The 21728-nt window shown below is 36.4% G+C and overlaps 1 protein-coding gene across 1 annotated transcript in view; it reads right to left on the minus strand.

Annotated features, from left to right (window-relative positions):
- LOC105364639 (probable serine/threonine-protein kinase HSL1) overlaps window positions 1-21728 on the minus strand; it is a 35720-nt gene that overhangs the window by 2101 nt on the left and 11891 nt on the right. Inside the window, exons 2-8 of the mRNA XM_011502619.1 lie at window positions 19110-19322; window positions 13774-13912; window positions 6837-6963; window positions 6243-6291; window positions 4875-5054; window positions 2996-3553; window positions 1944-2541 (exon numbers count right to left, since the gene is read on the minus strand). Of these exons, the coding sequence (XP_011500921.1) occupies window positions 1944-2541; window positions 2996-3553; window positions 4875-5054; window positions 6243-6291; window positions 6837-6963; window positions 13774-13912; window positions 19110-19322 (1864 nt within the window). The remainder of the gene's footprint in view (window positions 1-1943; window positions 2542-2995; window positions 3554-4874; window positions 5055-6242; window positions 6292-6836; window positions 6964-13773; window positions 13913-19109; window positions 19323-21728) is intronic.

Raw genomic sequence — 21728 nt, forward strand, 5'->3', positions numbered from 1 at the left:
CCTATTAAAATCAAAATAGTGGACATGAGTTGATTTGTCGGACATTTCAAATGCTTATATTAGCGCATTCCGGGTATTTTTTTCTTAATTCGGCGGGCGGAGCGTAAAGCATAAAAAGAAAACTCCCAACGGCAAAAAGCAACGAGCTTATACAAATAAAAGACCTAATAAAATCGTCAAATTCAAGTATCTCTGCTTTGTAAAGCAGGCATTAAGTATTCATGATTTTCCCTTTACGAGCACGTCTCACCCATCCAATCCATCTTCCGAGAACGATAACAAAAATGAGAGTGGAAAGAAAGAGAATGAAAAGAAGAGGCGCGAGTGCCCGAGAGCAGCGATCGTATAGAGCGTACAAGCACGGACGGACGGACGCACGCACGCACGCACGCACGCACGCACGCACGCACGTATCCCTTCAAAAAATCGACGACGTTGACAGCACGGGAGTCCGGCTAACGTGCTTACACACGCTTAACCACTCACCATTATTGCGAGGTCGATCGCCTCCGTCGTCAATGACTTCGCGATAGATGGCTTCACGCTTCCTTCCCTCGTCTTCATCCAGAGTCGTTGCCGACGCCGTCGCCGTCGCCGTCGCCGTCACCCTCGTCGTCGCCGTCGCCGTCGGCCTCGCCTTTGCCGCTCTCGTGGTGCTCGTCGTTGCCGTTATTACCGGCTCAATGTTCTTCCCATGCTATGTTAAATAATGCCGAATGACAATGACGTAACTAGCTAATTTTCGTTAAATGCAAGCGATTATTTCGTCGACACTTGGCATTGTCGGTGCAATGGCCCGAGATTGAAATCACCAAATGAGAATAACCTGCGTTGCTTGAATCCAAAACAATAATTTGATTTTATTGCATTTATTAGTGTCACTGCTCGTGTGACGCTCCTTGATATTTAAGAAATAAATGTTATTAACGCGAGAGTGAGATATTAGAGCTTTAAAAGTTATTTGCACTCTACATGTGGACAGCATTGAGATATTATAATTGTCGCTATTGCCTTCGTGTAGGTGGATTGCTTCGACGAAAAATATCATTTAAGGCTGAAAATTCGTTGACGGTATATTTACGTATAGTTAGTCCTCGTAGTTGTAGTATACGGCGAGTCGCCCCTCCCCTTTCGGCCGACGAGGCGATTAACAAATTCGGCCCCCGTAAATTTATAAAGTGGAGGAGAACAGTCGCGTTACAATCATCGGCACAGCATTAATTAAAATTTTCAAGCTGTAACGAGTGGAGGAGGCATCTAGTGACTGACTTGCGTAAAAAATCGGGCGAATTTCAACAAAAAATAAATAAATAAAAAAGTAAAAAAAAAAAAATAAGAAATAAATAAATAAATATTGTCATAACTCGAGATTATTAATAACTTTGTAAAAACAAGTAGTTAAAATGGAAAGATCTGTCTATATTAATTTTTGGTTATTATTGTTGTTGTTCATATTCTTTTTTCATTTTGCTTTTTTCTTTTATCTTTTATCTTTTTTCTTTGCAAGCCATACGAATGGGTATGTACTTGTGCTAATTGAACATCACATGATACAAAGCCTGACCCAGATTCTACGGGAACCAATTACAAGTACACTACGTTTGATCTTTTGGCAAGAGAATGCACGTCCTACTTTTCTTATAAGTGAAGCGATTTTTATCGACGACAAATAGCAATTTCGATAAACTTTCAAATGCGCGTAGAGCGCGTGGATCTATAATCTGCCATTTTTAATAATTGGAAGCTGCGTCGTTAAGCGATTACGGTACATTGGCAAACGAAGCGATCCCATTGGGTGAGTAAGCATATGCTCGTCACTAATCGTCTGGCAATTATCGTCACCTTTTAATAAATTGACAAGATCGTGGAGGACAGCGTTGTACAAGTATTCGATGACATGGCCAATCGAGTTCGTTAATCCATCCTTAAAAAAAAAGTAATACCTTGTTAATGAGCTGGCCGTCGGCGGTATCACCGCTGTGGACGACGTCCTCGTCCTCGTCCTCGTCATCATCCTCCACCAACTCCTCCTCCCCCTCGTCGTTGTCGTCTTCGTCGTCATCGTTGTCGTCATCGTTGTCATCGTTGTCATCGTTAACATTATCGTTGCGATCATAGCCGTTATCGGTGCTCGTTCGTTCCGGCGAGGTAAAGTCATCAAAGTACCGTAAGAGCGCCGCTGATCTCGAAGAGGAGACGGAACCGAGAGACGCGCTACTCGAGCCGTGTACGAGGTGCCTGAAGAGGGGCAGTACGTCCTCGGTCTTGGAGCGCTCCTTCTGCCGCAGCAGGTCGCGCTTGTGCCTCTGAAGACTCTCCAGACTGCGATAAATGTCGAGCATACCCTGGGACTTGGAGAGGGACTTGAGGCCGTAGAGCTTCTCTCGCGAGCCGTCAAAGTGACAGCAATCGAGGGGATTGCCCTTCATCACCTGGTGATGTCTGTGATCGCGTTCCAATCGATGCCGGTCCTCCTCGTCACTCGAGCCGTTCAACAATGGCAGGCAAGCCTGGGACCTCGACTGTACCTGGCTGAGACCCCTACGCGAGAAGAAAAAGGTATTAGGATGTTTGTCGAGCCCCAGACCGCGCAACTCTTTGGTCCCCCTTAGCAAGAAGATGCGCACCCGAGGACGTCACCTACGTCGTTACGAAGCTATAATAATCTTTAATTAATAATAGCAGCAATTTCATATTTCTGTTTTGTTTTTGTTTTTGTTTTTGTTTTTGTTTTTGTTTTTGTTTTTTTGCTTTGTTCTTTTGCTTTTAAATAAAAGCCAACAAAGTTCTACGGATTGTTTTAATAGTCATTAGTTCTTTGTTTCGAGCTTTAGCACCGACGCCGTGAGACATCGACTAAAATCACCAACTAAAAGAATCGCGGCGCTTTTAAACATTGAATAAAAAGGAAAATTTTTTAATTCAAATTTTGAATAAGAAGGAAAAAATTGAAAAAAAAAAAAGGAAAAAAAATTTGCCGAATTGCTGAACCAACCTGATCTTTGACAGCAGACTGGCGCGATTCAAGCCCTGAGCCATGCTCGCCCTGAGCGACCTACGATCCTGCGCCTGATTAAGTAGCCCCTGCGTCTGCTCCTTGTTGAGCAAACAGCTCTGACTCATGGCGAGGCTGCTCTTGGAGGACGACACGGAATCGGCGAGGCTCGTCCTCGATGAGCTCGTATCCTGAACGCAGCTCTCGTAGTCTTCGCTACCACTCCCGGGAAGACTGAGACTCCCCCTGCTTCCCATCAATCCGCGACTCAGGCAGATTTCGCTCTGGCTCAATCCCCGTTGACTCGGCTCCATCGTCTGCTGCTGTTGCTGTTGATGTTGTTGTTGCTGCTGCTGCTGCTGCTGCTGTTGCTGCTGCTGTTGTTGCTGGGCCGTCTGGCTGAGGAGAGCGGCACGACGCAGATTCTCGCGGCTGACGACGCGCTCCAGCAGGACTTCCCGAGACTTGGACAGGTACTTGCGCAGGTGAGCCGAAGCCTGGGTCGGTGCACCCCGGAGCCACTCGTGACGCAGGCACTGCTTCGCCGACATACGTGCACTGCCGGAATGGAAATTGGCTTTTTCAAGGTCGCGATGCTTGCAACACCTTCCTCACATTAAAGTTCTGGGCTCGTAGTTCCTTGGATGAATTCATGGCTCGAGTGGATGATTTTGGGAAAGACTTGGGAAGGCTTTAGATCGCGTCGTGCTCGAGTCATCATAGCGCCGACTTTGTAATTAAAAGTATTATGTGCCTTGGAGGCTCCTGTTTCAACGTCAAGGAACACGACAAGACGAATGTTTGCTAATAATCGTTTAAGCTTTTGGCGTATTTATAAAAAGGCAAGACTTTCAAATTATATAATTATCGGCTGGGCCATAAATTATTTAGCGTATTGGAAGAATTTATGTTTAAATAAATTTAAAAAATTTATGCCCCCGCATTAAAGTACGTAACGCATATATAAATTCATTGGGTTAATAAATCTCTTACGAATGAGATACTTGAGGTTTCATGTCATTGATATATGCGGATGCCGGAAGAAAATCAATTTTACTTCTGCCAGTTGGCTAATTATTTCGATTAATACAAATATTAAAAGTATCGAGGTGATTTGTTATGAAATTAATCAAAGAGAGAGAGAGAGAGAGAGAGTGAGGGGGGGGGGGAGAAAAAGTTGTTTACGCATTTGCAATACAATAATATTACCATTATCTTTTATGGGGTTTAATTGGAAATTAATTATACCAACATTTCGATGAGTCGTTTAGCGTAGGCGTAGTATTGGCTCATTTTTTTTATTCTTTAATGGGTCCAAACGATCATTTTTGTATAGAAAATAATGAAATAATGCTCGCAGCTTTCATAGTGGCTGTTTTCTTATTAAGTCTTGCAAAATTTATGCTCGCTATTAACCAGATAAATTTATATGTAACATATATATATATATATATATATATTAATCATAATAAATTTAAACGAAAAATATTAAGACTTTTTCAATCTCCCATTGACAATCTTTTTATTTCTCTGCACTACGTACGCACTACAGCGGATATAATAAATTTACTTTCTCCATAAGTAGACACACGAGACATTTTGCAATAAATTTGGAATATTTCCCAGCTAATTACAAAAGACAATATTCGTATAGTCGACATTACAAAATGAAATCCAATGCCTTTTATACTTTTGTCAATAATCGCACGCGACAGCGGGGAATTTAATTGCAACTAAATCTCATAGAGCGCGATGACGCGCGTCTCTTTGATCTCTGGATCGTACGTAAATGAATATATCGTACGCCATGGAATATATTCGCGCGGGTTGGGCAACCTAGGCACCCCTTATTGTTACTGTCGATGTATAAAATCATTACCTTGGTTCAAGCACGAGGAGCTTCGCGACAAAGTCCTTAGCCTGGGCGGACACGTCCTCGAAGAGTTCTTCCGGGAAGTCGACCTGACCCAGTATGATGTTTTTGAAAGTCTCCTGGTCGGTCTCGCCGCCGAAAGGCGAGAAACCAGTTAGGAGAACGTACGTCGTAACACCTAGAGACCTAATCGGCACGTAGGTGAGCGCAAAGGAACAAAAACAAAATGATTCTTATGCTCTCGTGACGATCGATTAGTCACGTGTCTAATTGAAAAGGTTTGTTTGCGAATTTATGCAAATATTTAGCTTTGGAATTTAGAATTTGACGAGACAAAGCCTCTCGGCTTTCGTCCATCCAATGCGCAAACAAATTAAATAATCAAATTGAAATAATAATATTTAAGGAGCCCGATCATATTATTGCTAACTTTTCCTACAATTTATCAATTTTCTTTCAAATTGCAAAACATCGATCCTTGAAAATTTATGAACAAGAACAAGTAATGCATTGCTCTAAAATGTGTGTGTGCGAGCGTGCGCTCGCACGTGTGTGTGTCGCTTGGAATTATTTTTTCTGGTCTGTTATTAAGGATATACTTATGTCATCATTAAATGACTTGGTAAAAGAATTTTATTTTTGAAATTTGAATATTTTACGATTAATGTACGTCGAGGAATTTAATAATATTAATATTGTTAATTTTTTTGTTTTGTTTAAAGTTTGAATAGAATAAGCAATTGAGTTTGAATAATGTATAGGTTGTGTTTTTATTTTTTATTTTATAAATGATAAATAAATCATCGAAATATATAGAAGTCCACGTAGTTATTCGTCTATTTTCAAATGAGATGGATTTATATTTTATTAATATGATTTTATATTTATTTGAAACATGCCACGTGCTTTGAATATAAATTATTTAATTATGTCAAAGTGTCCCAGCGTTATACATAAATTAATAATCATTTTAACTTTATTGCCATTTGCCATAAAATAATTCATATGATCTTAATATTACCTCCAGTTTATATATATATATATATATATATATATATACACACTTACACTATTATTGATTATTTGCTTATTACCCTCCAATTATAAATTACATATGCTCCTTAGAATTACATTCAAATTATATAATCATCGATGTTGCAAATTTTTAATCCTCGGGCAAGCAAAAGATCCTCGAGTTTTTATCGATATCAATTGGTATGGCTTGCACAATATTCTTTATATTTTTGAAAATGCGATATGAAAATACGCCAAATTCTTTATTAGCATTACCCACGGCCATTTAACATAAATTATTAGCATAATCGATGATTATTATATAGATAAGCTCGTTGATAAAGTTTCGGCATAATTTACCACATATCAGCAGCTAATGTAATCGGCTCGTAATGAAGTATTTCAGGAGCTGGAACATAAAAGTGATTTGAAAATATATACGACGGAAGTCGAGAGCTGAAAAATTAAATATAAATATATAAACGAAGCAGAGAAAACATCGTTATGATTTTGCGCACGTCTGTATAAATAACGAGCGCGAGATATCGAATTGGCGATCTATCAAGCTCGAACAAGCGTGTGGTAACGATTTAGTTCTTATGTTTTATTTTAATTTATTTTTCCTTTCCTTTTTTTATTATGTAGTTTTTTTTTTTTTTTTTTTTTTTTTTTTTTTTTTTTTTTTATTGCTTTTCCTCTCTTGCTTCTTCATCTCGCGCTCCCTCGAATCTTCTTTGATAGAATTCAATATATTATTTACGCAGTTCTACGGAATAACTTTGCATTGTTAATGCGCAAAAAATGACGACGTTGTTGATTCCGTGGATGTCTTTTTAAGGACATTCGTAGCGTCGTGCATATGACCGTTGCTGAAGTTCGTCGAACCCCCATACCGGGGAGTGACGTATTATCTACGTTGTTTTGCACTCCACGAGGCATCCACCTTTTGCTTACCAACGTAATCAGGAGTGCCGAGGATCTCGCGGACTTCCGCGCCCTCGAGGACGACTCGCGATATCTCGAAGTCGCACAGCTTGACGTTGCAGTCCGGGAAGCTGCCCATCATTACTAGATTCTGCGGCTGGAAACACACATATTTCAAGAGAAGCTTGTTTCCCCGTGAATGAGGAGCGGAAGGGGAATGGGGGGAGGGACGGAGCGTATAAGGTTTTTATATTATACTATCGCTGTGTCACAAGAGTAATGATAATTATAATCATACTTGACACTAATTTAAATATATTATGCAGGATCCTACGGTAACGTATGATTGTCTTAAAAATTCAAAAATTGTGCTAATTTTTCTTTCGTTTCAAATCTCGGCAATTAATATTATGCAATTAGGCTTTTATACGATACCTCACAATTAATACATTTTTACTTTGATTATATTCAAAGGAAACTAACAACACATTTTCAATTTAGTGAGAACAGGTCTGCATTATTAATTTACGGCAAATAATTATGTGCTTCATTTTTTTTCTATTAATTTGTAAAATTTATATCAATATATGCTACGTTCTATATTAATCGTACACTAATTTAACAAAATTTAGTTATAAATATTTTCAGTTAAAAATATTGAAGAAACAAAAAAAAAACAATCTGTACGTTTACCAATGTTTATGAAAGTATAAAAAAAATATAAGTAATGAATTTATAATAATCTATATTACGGTGGATCCAACGTAGCATAATAAAATTCATCGTGACAAGATTATATGTAAATAGATAATTTGGTACAAAATTTATTCCAGTAGAATTATAGATATTCATTTAAATTCATTTATTGAATTAAAAAAAAAAAATTTAATTTGTAACATCAAACTTTCGTTAAAAAAAAAAAAAAAAAAAAACTTCGACAAATACAATTAAGAGTTATGTTAATCCGGCGCACATAAACGCGTACACACCCTCCCACATTGATATATTATTTTAATTCATATTTAATTTTTATTATTTTATTACACTAATAAAATGGAAATAGAATTTTAACTGACATGTCTAATGTAAGATTATTTTTCCAAATTGAACATGTTCGATCCTATCGTTCAAACACTTAGAATTCTTGTCATAATGTCGATATAATTGGTCGTGAATCATTCATAGTGCCTTATGTTAAGTAGTTATTTACTTTTCTATTATAATTCAAAGTATCGTGAAATATTTTTTTACTATTTAAATATTCGTACTTTTAATATTCGCTATTATTCACAATTTGACATATTCATTTTCATTATTAGTTGCTGAAAATGACAAATTCACAAATTCACATTGAATATATCAAAGAAAAATAATTGTTTGCACAAAATGATAGAATACGAAATGTCATCGCAGAAAAATTAAATGATATATTATAGCGTTAATTTTTATTATCCTTGATCGATACAAAAATGGCTTAAGAAACGCGATGGTTTTCGAAAATGCAGTTAACTAACCCTTGGGCTTGGATCGATGAAAGTGTCAATTATCTTATTTGTATAAGAAATTTCAAAATACCGATGTACATTATTGTAGATAATATCGTAAACATTCGTTACGTTTGTTTCCTTTATTTCTCATTATTAGAATTGCCATAATTTTATGCTCAATCGTTAATTACGGTATATGGAGCACAGAAAACATTTTGGAGAACAACATAAATCATAATTTAGTTGGTATCTTAAAGTTTTTGCGACTCTCTATTTTAGTAGAAAGTGAACTATACACTGTAAATATCAGTGCTTTTAATGGTTTAAAAAAATGTATTATGAATGATAAATTTTACGCGTATTTAAATATATAATTGAATTTGATATTTAAATTTAAATTGTGAAAATAAATTGTTACCGCTGATACGAAAGTGTTTAAACATTCTTATCACAATTACCTCAAGATAATCCTTTAACTAATTATATCTAAATTAATCTAATTAAATATCTCCAATATATTTAAATTATTGAACGAAATTTAATAATAATATAAATTCTAATTTCCATTATAAAGATTTATGCGACAAATGTAACGCTGGCGGCGTTCTTAGCTCTGCACACAAATTTTCTCCGTAGAAAAATATTATTTAAAAAGAGACGGTCACCTTACCCTAAGAATTCCTTTGTAAAACGATATTATAAAGGCCTGTCGCATTAGACTATAATTCATATCGCTAACATAATATAAGCAAAGCTAATAGGAAGCTTAATATCGAGGAGAGCAACTCGATTCTATGTAAAAAGGAGAAAATATCGGAACACGAGACGACGCTGCACGACGAGCTGACGATAAACAATAGAAATTGCTTAGCTCAAGAGGTCCACAAAATTCGATCCAGGAAAAAAGCGCGAGATGAACGAGGGCGAGAGCGATCCTCCCGATAAGCGCATCAGTGTAAAAGAGCGAGCAGCCAGGTCGTGAGGACTCGCGGAGAAAAAGTGGCGGCGGCGGGGGCGGCGGCGGCTGCGACGAAGGTGATGGAGAAGGAGGTTGAGGAGGTTGAGGAGGTTTGTGGAGGTTTGTGGAGGTTTGTGGAGGTTGAGGAGGTTGAGAAGGAGGAGGAGGAGGAGGAGGAGGAGGAGGAGGAGGCGACCGAGGCGAAAGTTTAATAGCACTCGGGCGCGTGAGAAAACACATCGTAACGACATCTCGGGCAGCCTCCTCGATGCTGGTGAGCAGCTGCTGCTCGGACCTTTGCCGACTCGGGGGACCTTGACGCGCACTTCCATCTACACATGTACGGTCTGCGTGGGTGATCTTGAATATTCGAAAATACTTGACACAATGAATAATGGACCGAGCGACGCGTGAAAATACATGCTGCAGCGCGGGGCCGCCCATGGTTATTCGGCCGATGATGCTAATCGCCGCTGCCAATTTCGGTTGGCGCTTCTACACTAGCGAACGCTAATCGCTCGTGATAATTTTAATCGATAAACGCACGCGATGCGAGATACGGATGTGTGTACTGTGCTCCATTTGGAGCTTGTGAGCTCTTTGAGATTTGTCGATCGCGAAGGAATTATGAAGGCTCGAGATAAAATCGTCCGATCTGGATTTTAGTCTGGAGGATAAGATGTCGACAAAGCCAACAAATGATTAATTCTTCAACATTCGCTTGTTTCGATGCTCCGTAATCATTTATCTCTGAGCTCAATAGCATTTAACCATTCAGAGAAATATCTTTTGATAATTGAGAAATATTTAGTCGAGCCGAGTCACTTGTATTTTCATTCAAAATGCACGCGTTTCATTGAGGTAAAGAAACTCTGCTCAGACTACGCTTACTTACGTCTCGCCTCTGCATTTTTATACTTTCATTTTATAAAGAATAATTTTTTGTCTCTTGCATCTTGAATTGCAAATATATGCATCTTAATCTGTAGCAATAATAATAACAACAGCGATAATAACAATAAAAACAAACGACAAACAATAAAGATAACAATAAACAACGGCAAAATCAGCAGTAATGATAATAATGATAATAATGATGATGATAATAATAATAGAAATAATAAAGTAAGGAGAATAATGACAAACACGCTCCATGTCGGGTAAAATTAGATAGAAGCTGCGTAAGAATGTAAAAGCGTGTTGTAAGAAGCCGTTGGTATCGCCTAATGGCCCTGTTAAAAGATTCAATTTCCATTGTGCGCGAACGTACCTCCGTTTCCACGAAATTACGGTACTTCGCGCCCACCCCAATGTTCGAGTGCACCCGATATTACCCTATTAGTCCTTTGGTCGTAGTGAAGGCGCGTAATGATCGGTTTGCGGCCACGGCGGCTGACACACGCACTCGATTGAGATTTACCGCAGCGAGCCGATTTCAGCGTATGTCGTCACACTGATAGTGGCATATCCGTGCCATTTCAAATGTAATGAAAGCGCTTGTCTTTTTGCGTATATCGACGTTATAAACGACGCAACGATATCAGGACTGACGGCGACGCGCGCTCTGATTTCATTTGTTAATAACCTGCGCCTGCGAGTATTGTTGCTCGCGTATGTAATAAATGAAGGATCCCTATAACTGTCCTACTTTTTTCATTTATTCTTATATATATATATATATATATATATATATATAAGGACATGGGTGGAAAAATATGTGAATTTAATTCTACGTATCGACAGTCTTTATAAACGACTGGATATTTCAATTTCAATATTCAACTGACGATACTATAACACTTATTTTTAATATATTTTAAATACAAATCGTAAGTAAATTTATAATATTATAATGCATTACAATAAAAATACATGATTCATCAAGCAGAATATTTCTTTAGAATTTTGTGAAATTGTATTTATAAAGTTGGATTTGCAATGTTTCTAGCAATTTGCCGGCGGTGCAATGAACGAGAAGATTTGCAAAAAAAAAGAAAGAAAAAAAATTCAGTTAATTATATAAATTCAGCGTTGAAATGAAAAGTCCATTTGCACAAATTAAAAAGCGAATTTCTAAACAGAAGTTTTTAATAATACATTATTATTGATAAAGTGGAATTATATGAAAATATGCATTGCGACAATAATAATGAAAACGGGAATAGCAAAATTGCAAGCATTATTTTGTAACTTCTTCGTCATTTCGCTGAAATAAGCTTGTTTGATGAAACTTTGTATTAATAATAATACGTTAACGTAAGGAATATAACGTTCTCCCATGTATGAATTTCACATACATTTATTTATAAACATATCACTTTTATATAATGATGTACCTGTTTGGAAAAACAAAAATTATCCTCTTACCGTCTTAAAGGAAGCAGAGCCTGATCACAGTATTTTAACATAAATGGTAAGGTTTGCATTAAATTAAGTCGAGTTTGATGATTTCGAATTTGAGATTGTCCGTGAGCGTTCATAATATTTACTCGTAAGAATGGTTATTTTTTGTCTCAGTGATCAACGTAATACGCGATTCTATTCCATCGACACTCGCTCGATCACGTGGTACGTTGAAACGTATGAACGCCGCGTGAAAAAATTGACGAGAAACTAGAACAAAAGGTTCGAGAGTGAGTTGCTCTATGTAGCGATTGGTAAAAGTCTCGAGACATTGCGATAAACATTGCGATAATGAACGATCGTCACAAATCCATAGAACAACGAACCCAAAGGAAGGACAAAGGCATTCCGAGCCTAATCAAGCGAAGCAGCTCCTTCCGCGCATCCTCGAGGTCGTTGACGCGCCCATCAGCCTCCAGGAAGCCCGCGATCCACGGTCGATATTTGCGCGAAGCGTGCTGACCTCCCTTACACCCCCCTCCCCCGCCTAACATACGGAGCGACCTCGACCCTTGGGTGGAGAAGGAGGAGGAGGATGAAAAAAAGGAGGGATAGGAATAGTAGTAGTAGTAGGAATAGTAATAGCAGTCATAGTGGTAGTGATAGTGGTAGTGGCAGTAGTAGTAGTAGTAGCAAGAGCAGCAGCATCCACGACGAGGTCATCCCGAGGAAGGATCCTCGGCCTCGGCGAAAGAGAAAACCAACAGGGCCAGGAGAGGGAAAGTTATGTGCCGACTACACGACAGGATATCATTATATCGGTAAGGGGGATTTGCTGGCAACGGTAGTGCACCGGGTGCGGCTTATCTCCCGATCGGGATGTTACCCAGCTTTTGTACCTTCCTTCCTTGCGTCGGCAGGGTTTCTTTATCTCTTTCTGCAGCCAGGAGCGCGCATTGATCCTTCGACTTTCAATCGAACCAATAAAATACTGTAAACCTACTCGACTGCATTTACATTCTATATGCCATTTATGTATGTGTGCGCGCGTGCGCGTGGTATACAAATGCGATCTTATTGAAAAACGAGAATCTCGCGCTACCATGGGATTGAGTCATTAAGATTGCGGAATTATACGCTCGCTTTATCGCTTAAAATTAACGAAATGCATTTCCGCCTCGCGGATTTCTCCATTTAATTGTGAGAGGACGGGAGAACGGCTGGCACTATCCTTGTCTAATCGAGCTCATTGTCCGACAAGTGCGCCAACGCAGCGGGATTCGAGCTCCAATTTTACGGCGGATAATCGATACGCGCAAGCGGAGAAATAGCATTTTATTGCTTCATCGTGGAATAAGCTCCGGGATATCAAAGATGCAGCATTAACTCCCAAATACTCGGATTCCCAACGTCATTTAAAAGCCATGCAATAATGCCTGATTTACGTACACGCGAGTATTAAACCTCGAGGTGAGCAGTTATTCATTACAATAATTACTTTTTGAATTAGTCGCGGAATACAAGAGGGCAGCAATGTATGTGCCTGTTTTTCGTAAATTGCGAAATAAAATTGAGGAGGAGCGCCGGCCTCCTCGCCACGACAATCACGGCATCGAGCATTATCATTCTTCATATCCCGAGAATGCTCGCTCTCCCGGCTGAAAAAGAGCGAGACACTTGCCCACGGAGGTACGACCATATCCCTATAATTAAGTTTTCGATGAATCGCGCGTCGCCTCTCGATCACCTCCACCCGTATCGCCGCACCGCCCCTTCCCCACAATCCAGCCACGTCTTTAGACAATAAGAGCTCGCGCGAGTCAACGTTCGAGCGAACCGGAACAAAATGCGCCGAGCGTCCTGCTTCTTTTTTTTTTTTTTTTTTTTTTTTTTTTTTTTTTTTGCGCGCACTCGCGCGAATTCCAAACAGACGCTCAAGGTCGTAGCGCGGAGAGAAGCGAGTTGAATATCGCGGGCGCATCTCCGCTGCGTTTCGGCAAGCAAACATGGCCGTTCTTCCGCGTGCGTATTTTTTTACTCCGAGGCGCTCCTTAGCTCCGGTAATTAGCCGGACGGGCAGCGGCCCCTTTGTCCCGTTCGCCGCCTCGTTCCGGGAACGTCGCCGCTATAAGAAGACGCGCTATTCCGCGGCGCCGCGCCTTTTACGGAGCGAACTTACCTTGATGTCCAAATGGGCGATATTTCTTTCGTGGAGGTAGGCAAGTCCCTCCACTAGCTGCCGCACAAAGTGGATCACGTCACCTTCCAGAGGCACCAAATCCCCGTCAATGAGCGTCTGCAGGTCGCCGCCCGGCGCGCTGCAAGCGTAATTAGAAAATAAGCTCGGACCGGTAATGTTATGCCGCTGGCTGGGAAAGCCCAGGCTCTCTCGGCTTTTTCTCGGCCATTCGAAATTACTACGTTAATAAAGGGACCTGGCGCGAACCTGGTGCTCGAACAACCTTATTTCATGGGGCCGCTCGCGACTGCCCCTCGACCTCTCGCTGCCGCTTAGCTCGCGCTTTACTTTACTTCGGAGCATCGTAAAACGCCGTTTATATAAGGATCGAATACATTTGGTAGAAAGGTCGCGCTAAGCGTAGGATAAGGCTTTAACGAGCTTTTTCTACAATTTTTCAGTTGAGTCGTAAATTGCTGGTCTTTACGATTTGCCAAATGATTTTCAGACGTATTTTAACCAAACACTCCTTATCTATTAACGACGACAGTATACTCTCTCTCTCTCTCTCTCTCTCTCTCTCTCTCTCTCGAAAATTGGAGTATTAAAGAGTAAAAAAATCCTTAAAGGTCGCGGTTTGTCAAGTCTCGCGGAGATTAATGTTTGCTTAAATTTTAATTTTATATTAATGATATTTTTAAGGTGCAGGCGAATGCTGAAGTTTGAAGGCTTGAAGTCCAATTATAATTTTAGCCTACATGATTTACTTTAATTATGCTTTATTCGTGTTATTATTATCGAGCGACGTAAAAGTATTTTTTATTTTTTTTAAACCGAAGATGAATACTTCAAATAATTAATTATTTTTTATGACGATGCTTATAAGCTTGGAATTACAGTGAATATCCTTGCTAGTTGCGTGAATGGCAAATCAAAATTTATTATACCACAATTTGACCATATTACATAATCTTTCTCCTCGCGTTAGATTATAATATTTTCGACGACTAATAAACAAGCATATAAAATTTGCAATTTTGTTTCTATTTTTTCTTGTTTTCTTACATAAACGAAAAAAAAATTTAATTATCGAGAATCTTATATTTCATGCGATACTTTCTATATATTGGATCTTGGCAGGATTAATAATTTAATTAGCAACCTTCAGCATATTGAAATAATAAATCTAAATCGAATATTTGCTGCTTTCTCCAATTACTAATTGTAAATTATAAATTTCATATAAAATTAGATATATTTTCTGCGATAACTACTCAGAGCTAAATAAATTATTACATTTTTGAATAAATTTGCCATACTATATGTACTATATCTTGTCTCTTAACAGTGAAGCTGAAAAATCATTTACAATCAAAGATAAGCCAAGGGCGCAAAAATACTTTCCACGTCTTTCTCGCACTCGTAAGCGCAACACTGTTCAAGTCGATATTTTTGTGAATCATCATTATTTCTAAATGATTTCTAAAAATTAATTTTAGAAATGCGGCTATGAAAATTATGGGCTCCGTTAGTTACTATCGAACGTGCAATTATTTGCAAGTTATATGCAGATCAACACATTTATTCTCATCGAAAGATACCGTTTATTTTCTTATGACTCAAGTTCTGCATAAAACGTTGCACTGAAAGTTCATAAATTATTCATTGTTTTCAACATTGATAGTGAGCTTTAATGATTTTGTTACGTGTTTATTATTTAGCATGTTAATAATGTAATTGGATATAACGTGTAATCAGCGTGGTTTGGAATACAAATGCTAATTGAATCAATGCGGCTAGTAAAAATGTAATTGTATGTACACTGATTAAGCTCGAATTTACTTATAATGTCAACCAACCGCAGTTATATTGTGCAAGATTTTCTGTATTTTTCTTTCCTTTTGCCTCTCTAATCAAGTGCAGTGGGGGGGGGGGGACGTACTATCTGGAATTATAAATATATTACAAATTATTGACCTACATTATCCCGAACACGTCTCATGATAATTCATTAAATCAAAATAGTATATTTTATGGTATTTATAGTAGAATAAAAGAGATAGTTAATATATATATATATATATATATACTGCTCTAGAAATATAGAATAAAATTAATTATACAAGCGGCCATTTTGACTAATAAGTATATTTAGCATCTATTCAATTTATCCTCGGCATCACTATCTAACCAAGTTATAGTCAAGTATAAGATAGTCACTTTATAAATGAAGGGCAAGTAGAATATACGATTACACATGAGTAATACGAATAATCTATGAGCAATACGAGTGCTTATAATGAAACAATACTTTTAAGTTAAAACTATTGACTGAAACAACGTGAGATTAATCATGAATTTCTTTCGAATAAAAAATTAAAATACGAGATAGCTCTTCGACCGGATATATAGACGACATATTGGGGAAATAAAAAGATGAATAAAGATCAAGATATTGAGCTACATAAAATGTTCATAGTTAACGTAGGAGTATTGCGAGAAGTTATGTCTATAGATATAACTCGACATTACGGTATATAAAAAACAAAGTAGTTAAGAAACTTGAAGATAAATCTTACCGATTAGAGTTTTCTTTTTTTTTCTGCTTTCTTTTTTTTTCTTTTTCATAACGGAAAGAATCACTATGTTTAAAAAGAACAATTTTTTTTTTCAATTTAAACAGATACATTTATGAAAAACAATTATTTGTTTGTTTAAAATACTAAAAGTTATATATATATATATATATATATATATATATATATATATTCATATAGATAATTGAGATTAAAATTAATAATTATCTTGTACCTAAGATTTGTAAATATCGAGTAAATTTAAGCTTCTGTCTAATATAAATCGATTGTACAAAGTTCAAATTATTTACTAATTAAGAATCTGATTTTGAAGAGCATAAGTATTTAATAAGAAATTAATATTTTCAATGGCTACGATTTTTGAGACAGCATAGATATAATTTTCAATTCGAATTATTTCTAATATTAACAACAATCGTAATCTCATTCATAAATATTATTGAAATCAAACCAGCGTAATAATAAAACAGCTTGAAAAAGAAAAACTGATTGGTATTAAATGTAAATCTAGATTATCACTTAAAGGATAAAATTATATCAATGAAATAATCTAAAATTATGAAAGATATAAAACACGTATCAACAGCTGAGCAATTAAAATAGAAAGGAATAGAAATTTATAGATAGATAAAAATTAATAAGTAGAACGTAAGTATAATTTAGCATAAAAGATTATAACTTAAGTCAAAACTAGTTTAATAAAAGATTAGTAATTTAGTAAAGGATATAAGTAATTTAGTATATGCATGAATAAATTTAACAACGATCAATTTGAAAATTTATTTACTATTCATAATTATTAATTGAAACGAATTATGCTGTATTATATATTGCCAAATAGTGTTTGTTAAAAATTGCTTTAAATAAGTAGCGGGGAATTAATAAAGCTAATAGAACAAAATTTATGTGATTAATGAGATACTAAGTTTAGTTGTGATAATAAAAAATGTTTTTATTATTATTTAATATTTGAAATTATAATTGAAATATAATTATTGGAATCATATTGAAAATATAAAGCTTGAAATTATATTGGAGATATCTCAATATTTATACTTAGTCCAATATTTTATTAACGACGATTATTAATTAAAAAGTATATAAAATAAATACAAAATTACAAATGTAAAAAAATTCAAAATTCTAATTAAAATCTTATGATGCATACATTTGTAATTTCAATTATCATATTAACGATTATTTTGTGCATTGACACGTTATGTGTATTGATAGCAGTAATTCCCAATTACACATAAGTAATGTTCCACAAACAACATGCGATAGATATTTATTATATTTTTCATTCAATTAATACATGGAATTCATAATTAGATTCACTGGTGAAAGTATAATAAGAGTTATTTAAGGTGGCGCAAGTTAATAAATAATATATCGTAGAAATGACTTGACACGACGACGATAAAGAAATTATTAATTGTCGAATATAAAATCTCTATTGAGTATCGGAAAAGAAATAGAATTCAAATTAAGCGAAGAAACAATGTCGATTAACCCATATCGTTTAAAAACGCAGAAAGTTTTGAGTTTTGCTCGAAGCTTAGACAATTTCTTATTAATTGAAATACAACATTTGAGAAATACATTAAACACAAATGGGAACTTCGTCACACAGTCGATTTAATTGGATGGACACAATTAAATTGTGTAGATTACGCTAAGCAATTCAATGTTAGGAAGCAAAAAATATTATTACTTATTATTGATCCAATTTAATGCTCCAAAAATTAAGAATAAGTAATAAATGAGATAATGATGATGATGATGATGATGATGATTATTATGATGATGACGACGATGACGATTAAACAACAACAAGCGATAATAAATATTATTAGTAGCAGTAATTGCAATATATTAATATTATTCTCTTTAAATTAGTAGGAAGCTGTTAGACATTATACGAGTGTATAGGGCATTTAAAATTGAAATTATCTATAATTGCTCATAGTATCACACATACTAAACTGACCAATATTTTCTCAGTGTATATTTAAATAGTAATTATCAGTTATTAAATTTGAATAAATCATTAAACTGCAATGAAATCAATTTACATAAATTATGATATGCATTATATTATCGAAGCTGCGTTTAATAGATCTTCGGCGCATTAGTCCACTAAAGAATAATAATTGCAAAGTATAATCGAACAATTTTATTACAACGGTCATTTGAAAACTCACTCCACGTATTGGATAACCATTATATTACAGTTTCGCTACATCTTTACCAAATGTTTTTTAACGTTAGTGCAAAATAAGCACACGGATTGTGATTTTACATCAACATTTTGTCACGGAGGCTGTCAAAGAACTATCGACAAAATAATAATCTCATACTATAACCCAAAATTCTCATCTTCCATTGGATGCAGCTAAAACTATTTTGTTATCCCCGTAATATCGATGATAGGGAAATTCACCTCTGCCCCCTCCCCTTCCCCCTCCGCCCTTAACAATCAACGACTCCTCTCCGTCGCGCCGATCTCGTCCTCTAAGCCTCGCGACAATGCGAAACACGTGCACGCGCAGAACGAGCGCCCGCGCACTCGGCAAAATTTCATCCGCAACGATTTACAAGGCACGCGCGCGCGCTTACCCACTGAATAAGAAGCAAAAAGCAAACGTCGACGCGTCATCGCTATTCGCGGCGCTCGGCAAAAGATCTCTCGAATCTCGAAGCGACTTATCTAGCTCGAGAAACTGCCTGGAGACTTACTACTCCATGACCATGATGATCTCTTTGGGCGTCTCGTAAACGTCGTGGAGCCTGACGACCCGCGGTGACTGCGAGCAGAGCGAGAGGAGGGCGATCTCGTGGCGCAGCTCGGAGCTGCAATCGGCGTTGAAGCGGCTCCTCGAGGAATATTTGGCTGCGTAGACGATGCCCGTAGAACGCGAGCGGCACTTGTATACCCTGGCCCATTGTCCACTGCAATTCATTAAAGACGATTAGTTATTCGAGGTAGGGGATGTCGATGCTCGACTACTGTGAGCTCAATGTAAGGGCAGAGGGTGTAGTCGCGAGTGGGGGGGGGGGGGGAAGTTTCGGATTCTATTGGCTCGATTGGTTGGATCGTTAGTATTGCCATGATTGTTAGATGCAAGGCGTATGTTTGGATTGGATTTATAACGAGGGACAGTTGATGGAATTGAGAATGATGGACAGGCTTAATCTTATTGGCTTACGATGCCTAAGAGCACGTGCAGCTGTTTAGCATTTGCGAAAGGAGTCGTTGCGTTTTATTTAAATGCCTTTAATTTTGATTCTAATGGCACTTCGCGACCAGTTTTATTTATGATTAAATTTTCAATGTTCCTTCTTCTTGAAATTAACTGTTTTGTATCGGCTTGCTAGACAAAAATAATGGTTGAAACTTTAGATCACTGGATAATTATAAGTATTGCGTCAGAGGCATTTAGCTATTCAAACACAATAAAGATTTTTCAAAGTTTTAATAATCATGGAGCGAGCGAATTGCGTTGCTTCAAAAAAAAAAAAAAAAAAAAAAGAGTAAAGTATTCGCCATTTATTTAATTAAATTTACATTGGTCGCTTAAAACTTGTCGCTTGTAATTAAAATATTATATTCTTAATGTTCAATATATTTTGAATGGACGTTTGTGTATTGATTTATTAATCAACTATAATTTTTTGCTTTTAATACTTTTATCAACACTTAAGGTGCTTGGAAATGTATTTAAAAATTGTCCTTTTCAAATGCACGATTCAAACATTAATTTGAAAAAAAATCTTGAAAATATATACTAATCAGTGTGTGAAATTAATGCGATCCACATATATGTCATAAGATCACTCTATAATGTGAAAATATTATAAAAATTCATAATTTACCTAATGACATTTTCCTTTAAATAATTGAATTATTAGATTAGAGTAACCTTTTGTAATGTCACAATGACATCAATACTCATAAAAAATAAACCTTTCCACTTTTACATCTATATATTCGCAAATTTAATAAAAATTGAAACAAGTTTTTGTATAATATCATATTTATTAAGCTGCAGTATTAATATCATATGTTATGCTAATTTTCAAAATCTACATTGTCCGCTGTACATATTATATTACTTTATAGTAATATTCATACCGATATTTTATGTAAAATAAATAATTCTTTCAATGACTTCTTGTGCTTGAATTTATATGTAAAATGATGACCTCTAAATTTTTCTAGAGTATAAATGTTCGAAATTATCCAATCGATTCAACAAGAATTATAAATTGAATACGTACTTGAATATTAGCATTATTATAGAAAAAAAAAAAAAAAAAAAAAAAAAAAAAAAAAAAAATAATAATAATAATAATACAGATATTTATCGGTAAATTTACTAAAATATCAACTATTATTCTTCGATTATTCTTCGACGTTATTGTCATAAAATCTAAATATTGTTGGAAGTTGGTTATGCACACGTGAAAGGATAAATTCATTTCAATGTAAGACTGTGCAGCTAAATAATAAAAACTTGGATACAAAGTTCTTTACTTTCATTGTTCGGTCAAACACTGTTTCCCCAACAATGAATTAACGTACTTTGAAATTGCCGTTTATAATAAAGTTCGTTTAGCATACCAACACAACTTTCTCATTCCCAAAGTTATAAAATTCAGTTTAAGAAAACATTATTCATGATATAATAGTCTATAATATTATATACATATCAGTATTCAGAGTCTTTTAATTCTCGCGACAAAGCGTTTCACGTGCATTTGCGACTCCGTTAAATACGAGCCTTTTGACGTTATTTTATTCCATCGCAAAAATTCAACAAATTGCCTTGCTTACATAAAGAAGAAATCAATTTTTATTTACGCAGGCGAAAAATGTACGATTGGCCGTACGTAAAGTCAATGTTGACCGATAAAAATAATTTATCATGTTCATAATTTTCCGTAGCGGGCGCTTCGGCAGTTTCATGAAATTAATTATACGGAGGAAAAATATCCGAAAAAGGCACTGTGATTTTAATCGACTTGCATGCGCGCGAGTCTTACACGCGTGCGATGCAAAACAAAGAAAGAACGGGGGAGGGGAGAGGTGAGGCGAAAAAGTAGAAGAAAACGATGAAGAAGAAGAAGGAGAAGAAGAAGAAGAAGATGATGATGATGACGATGATGACGATGATGACGATGATGACGATGATGACGATGAAGGAGTAGAGGAAGAAGAAGAAGAAGAAGAAGGCGAGTAACGAAGATAAACCGAGGAAGAAACGACGGCCGAAAAAATTGATTTCTTACATTATCGCAATCAGCCACCAGACTGCACAACATGGACTCGTAAAACCTCGTCTTATTTGAAACCCG

The sequence above is a fragment of the Ceratosolen solmsi genome, unplaced genomic scaffold (genome assembly GCF_000503995.2).
Source record: "Ceratosolen solmsi marchali unplaced genomic scaffold, CerSol_1.0 scaffold39, whole genome shotgun sequence".
NCBI lineage: Eukaryota > Metazoa > Arthropoda > Insecta > Hymenoptera > Agaonidae > Ceratosolen > Ceratosolen solmsi.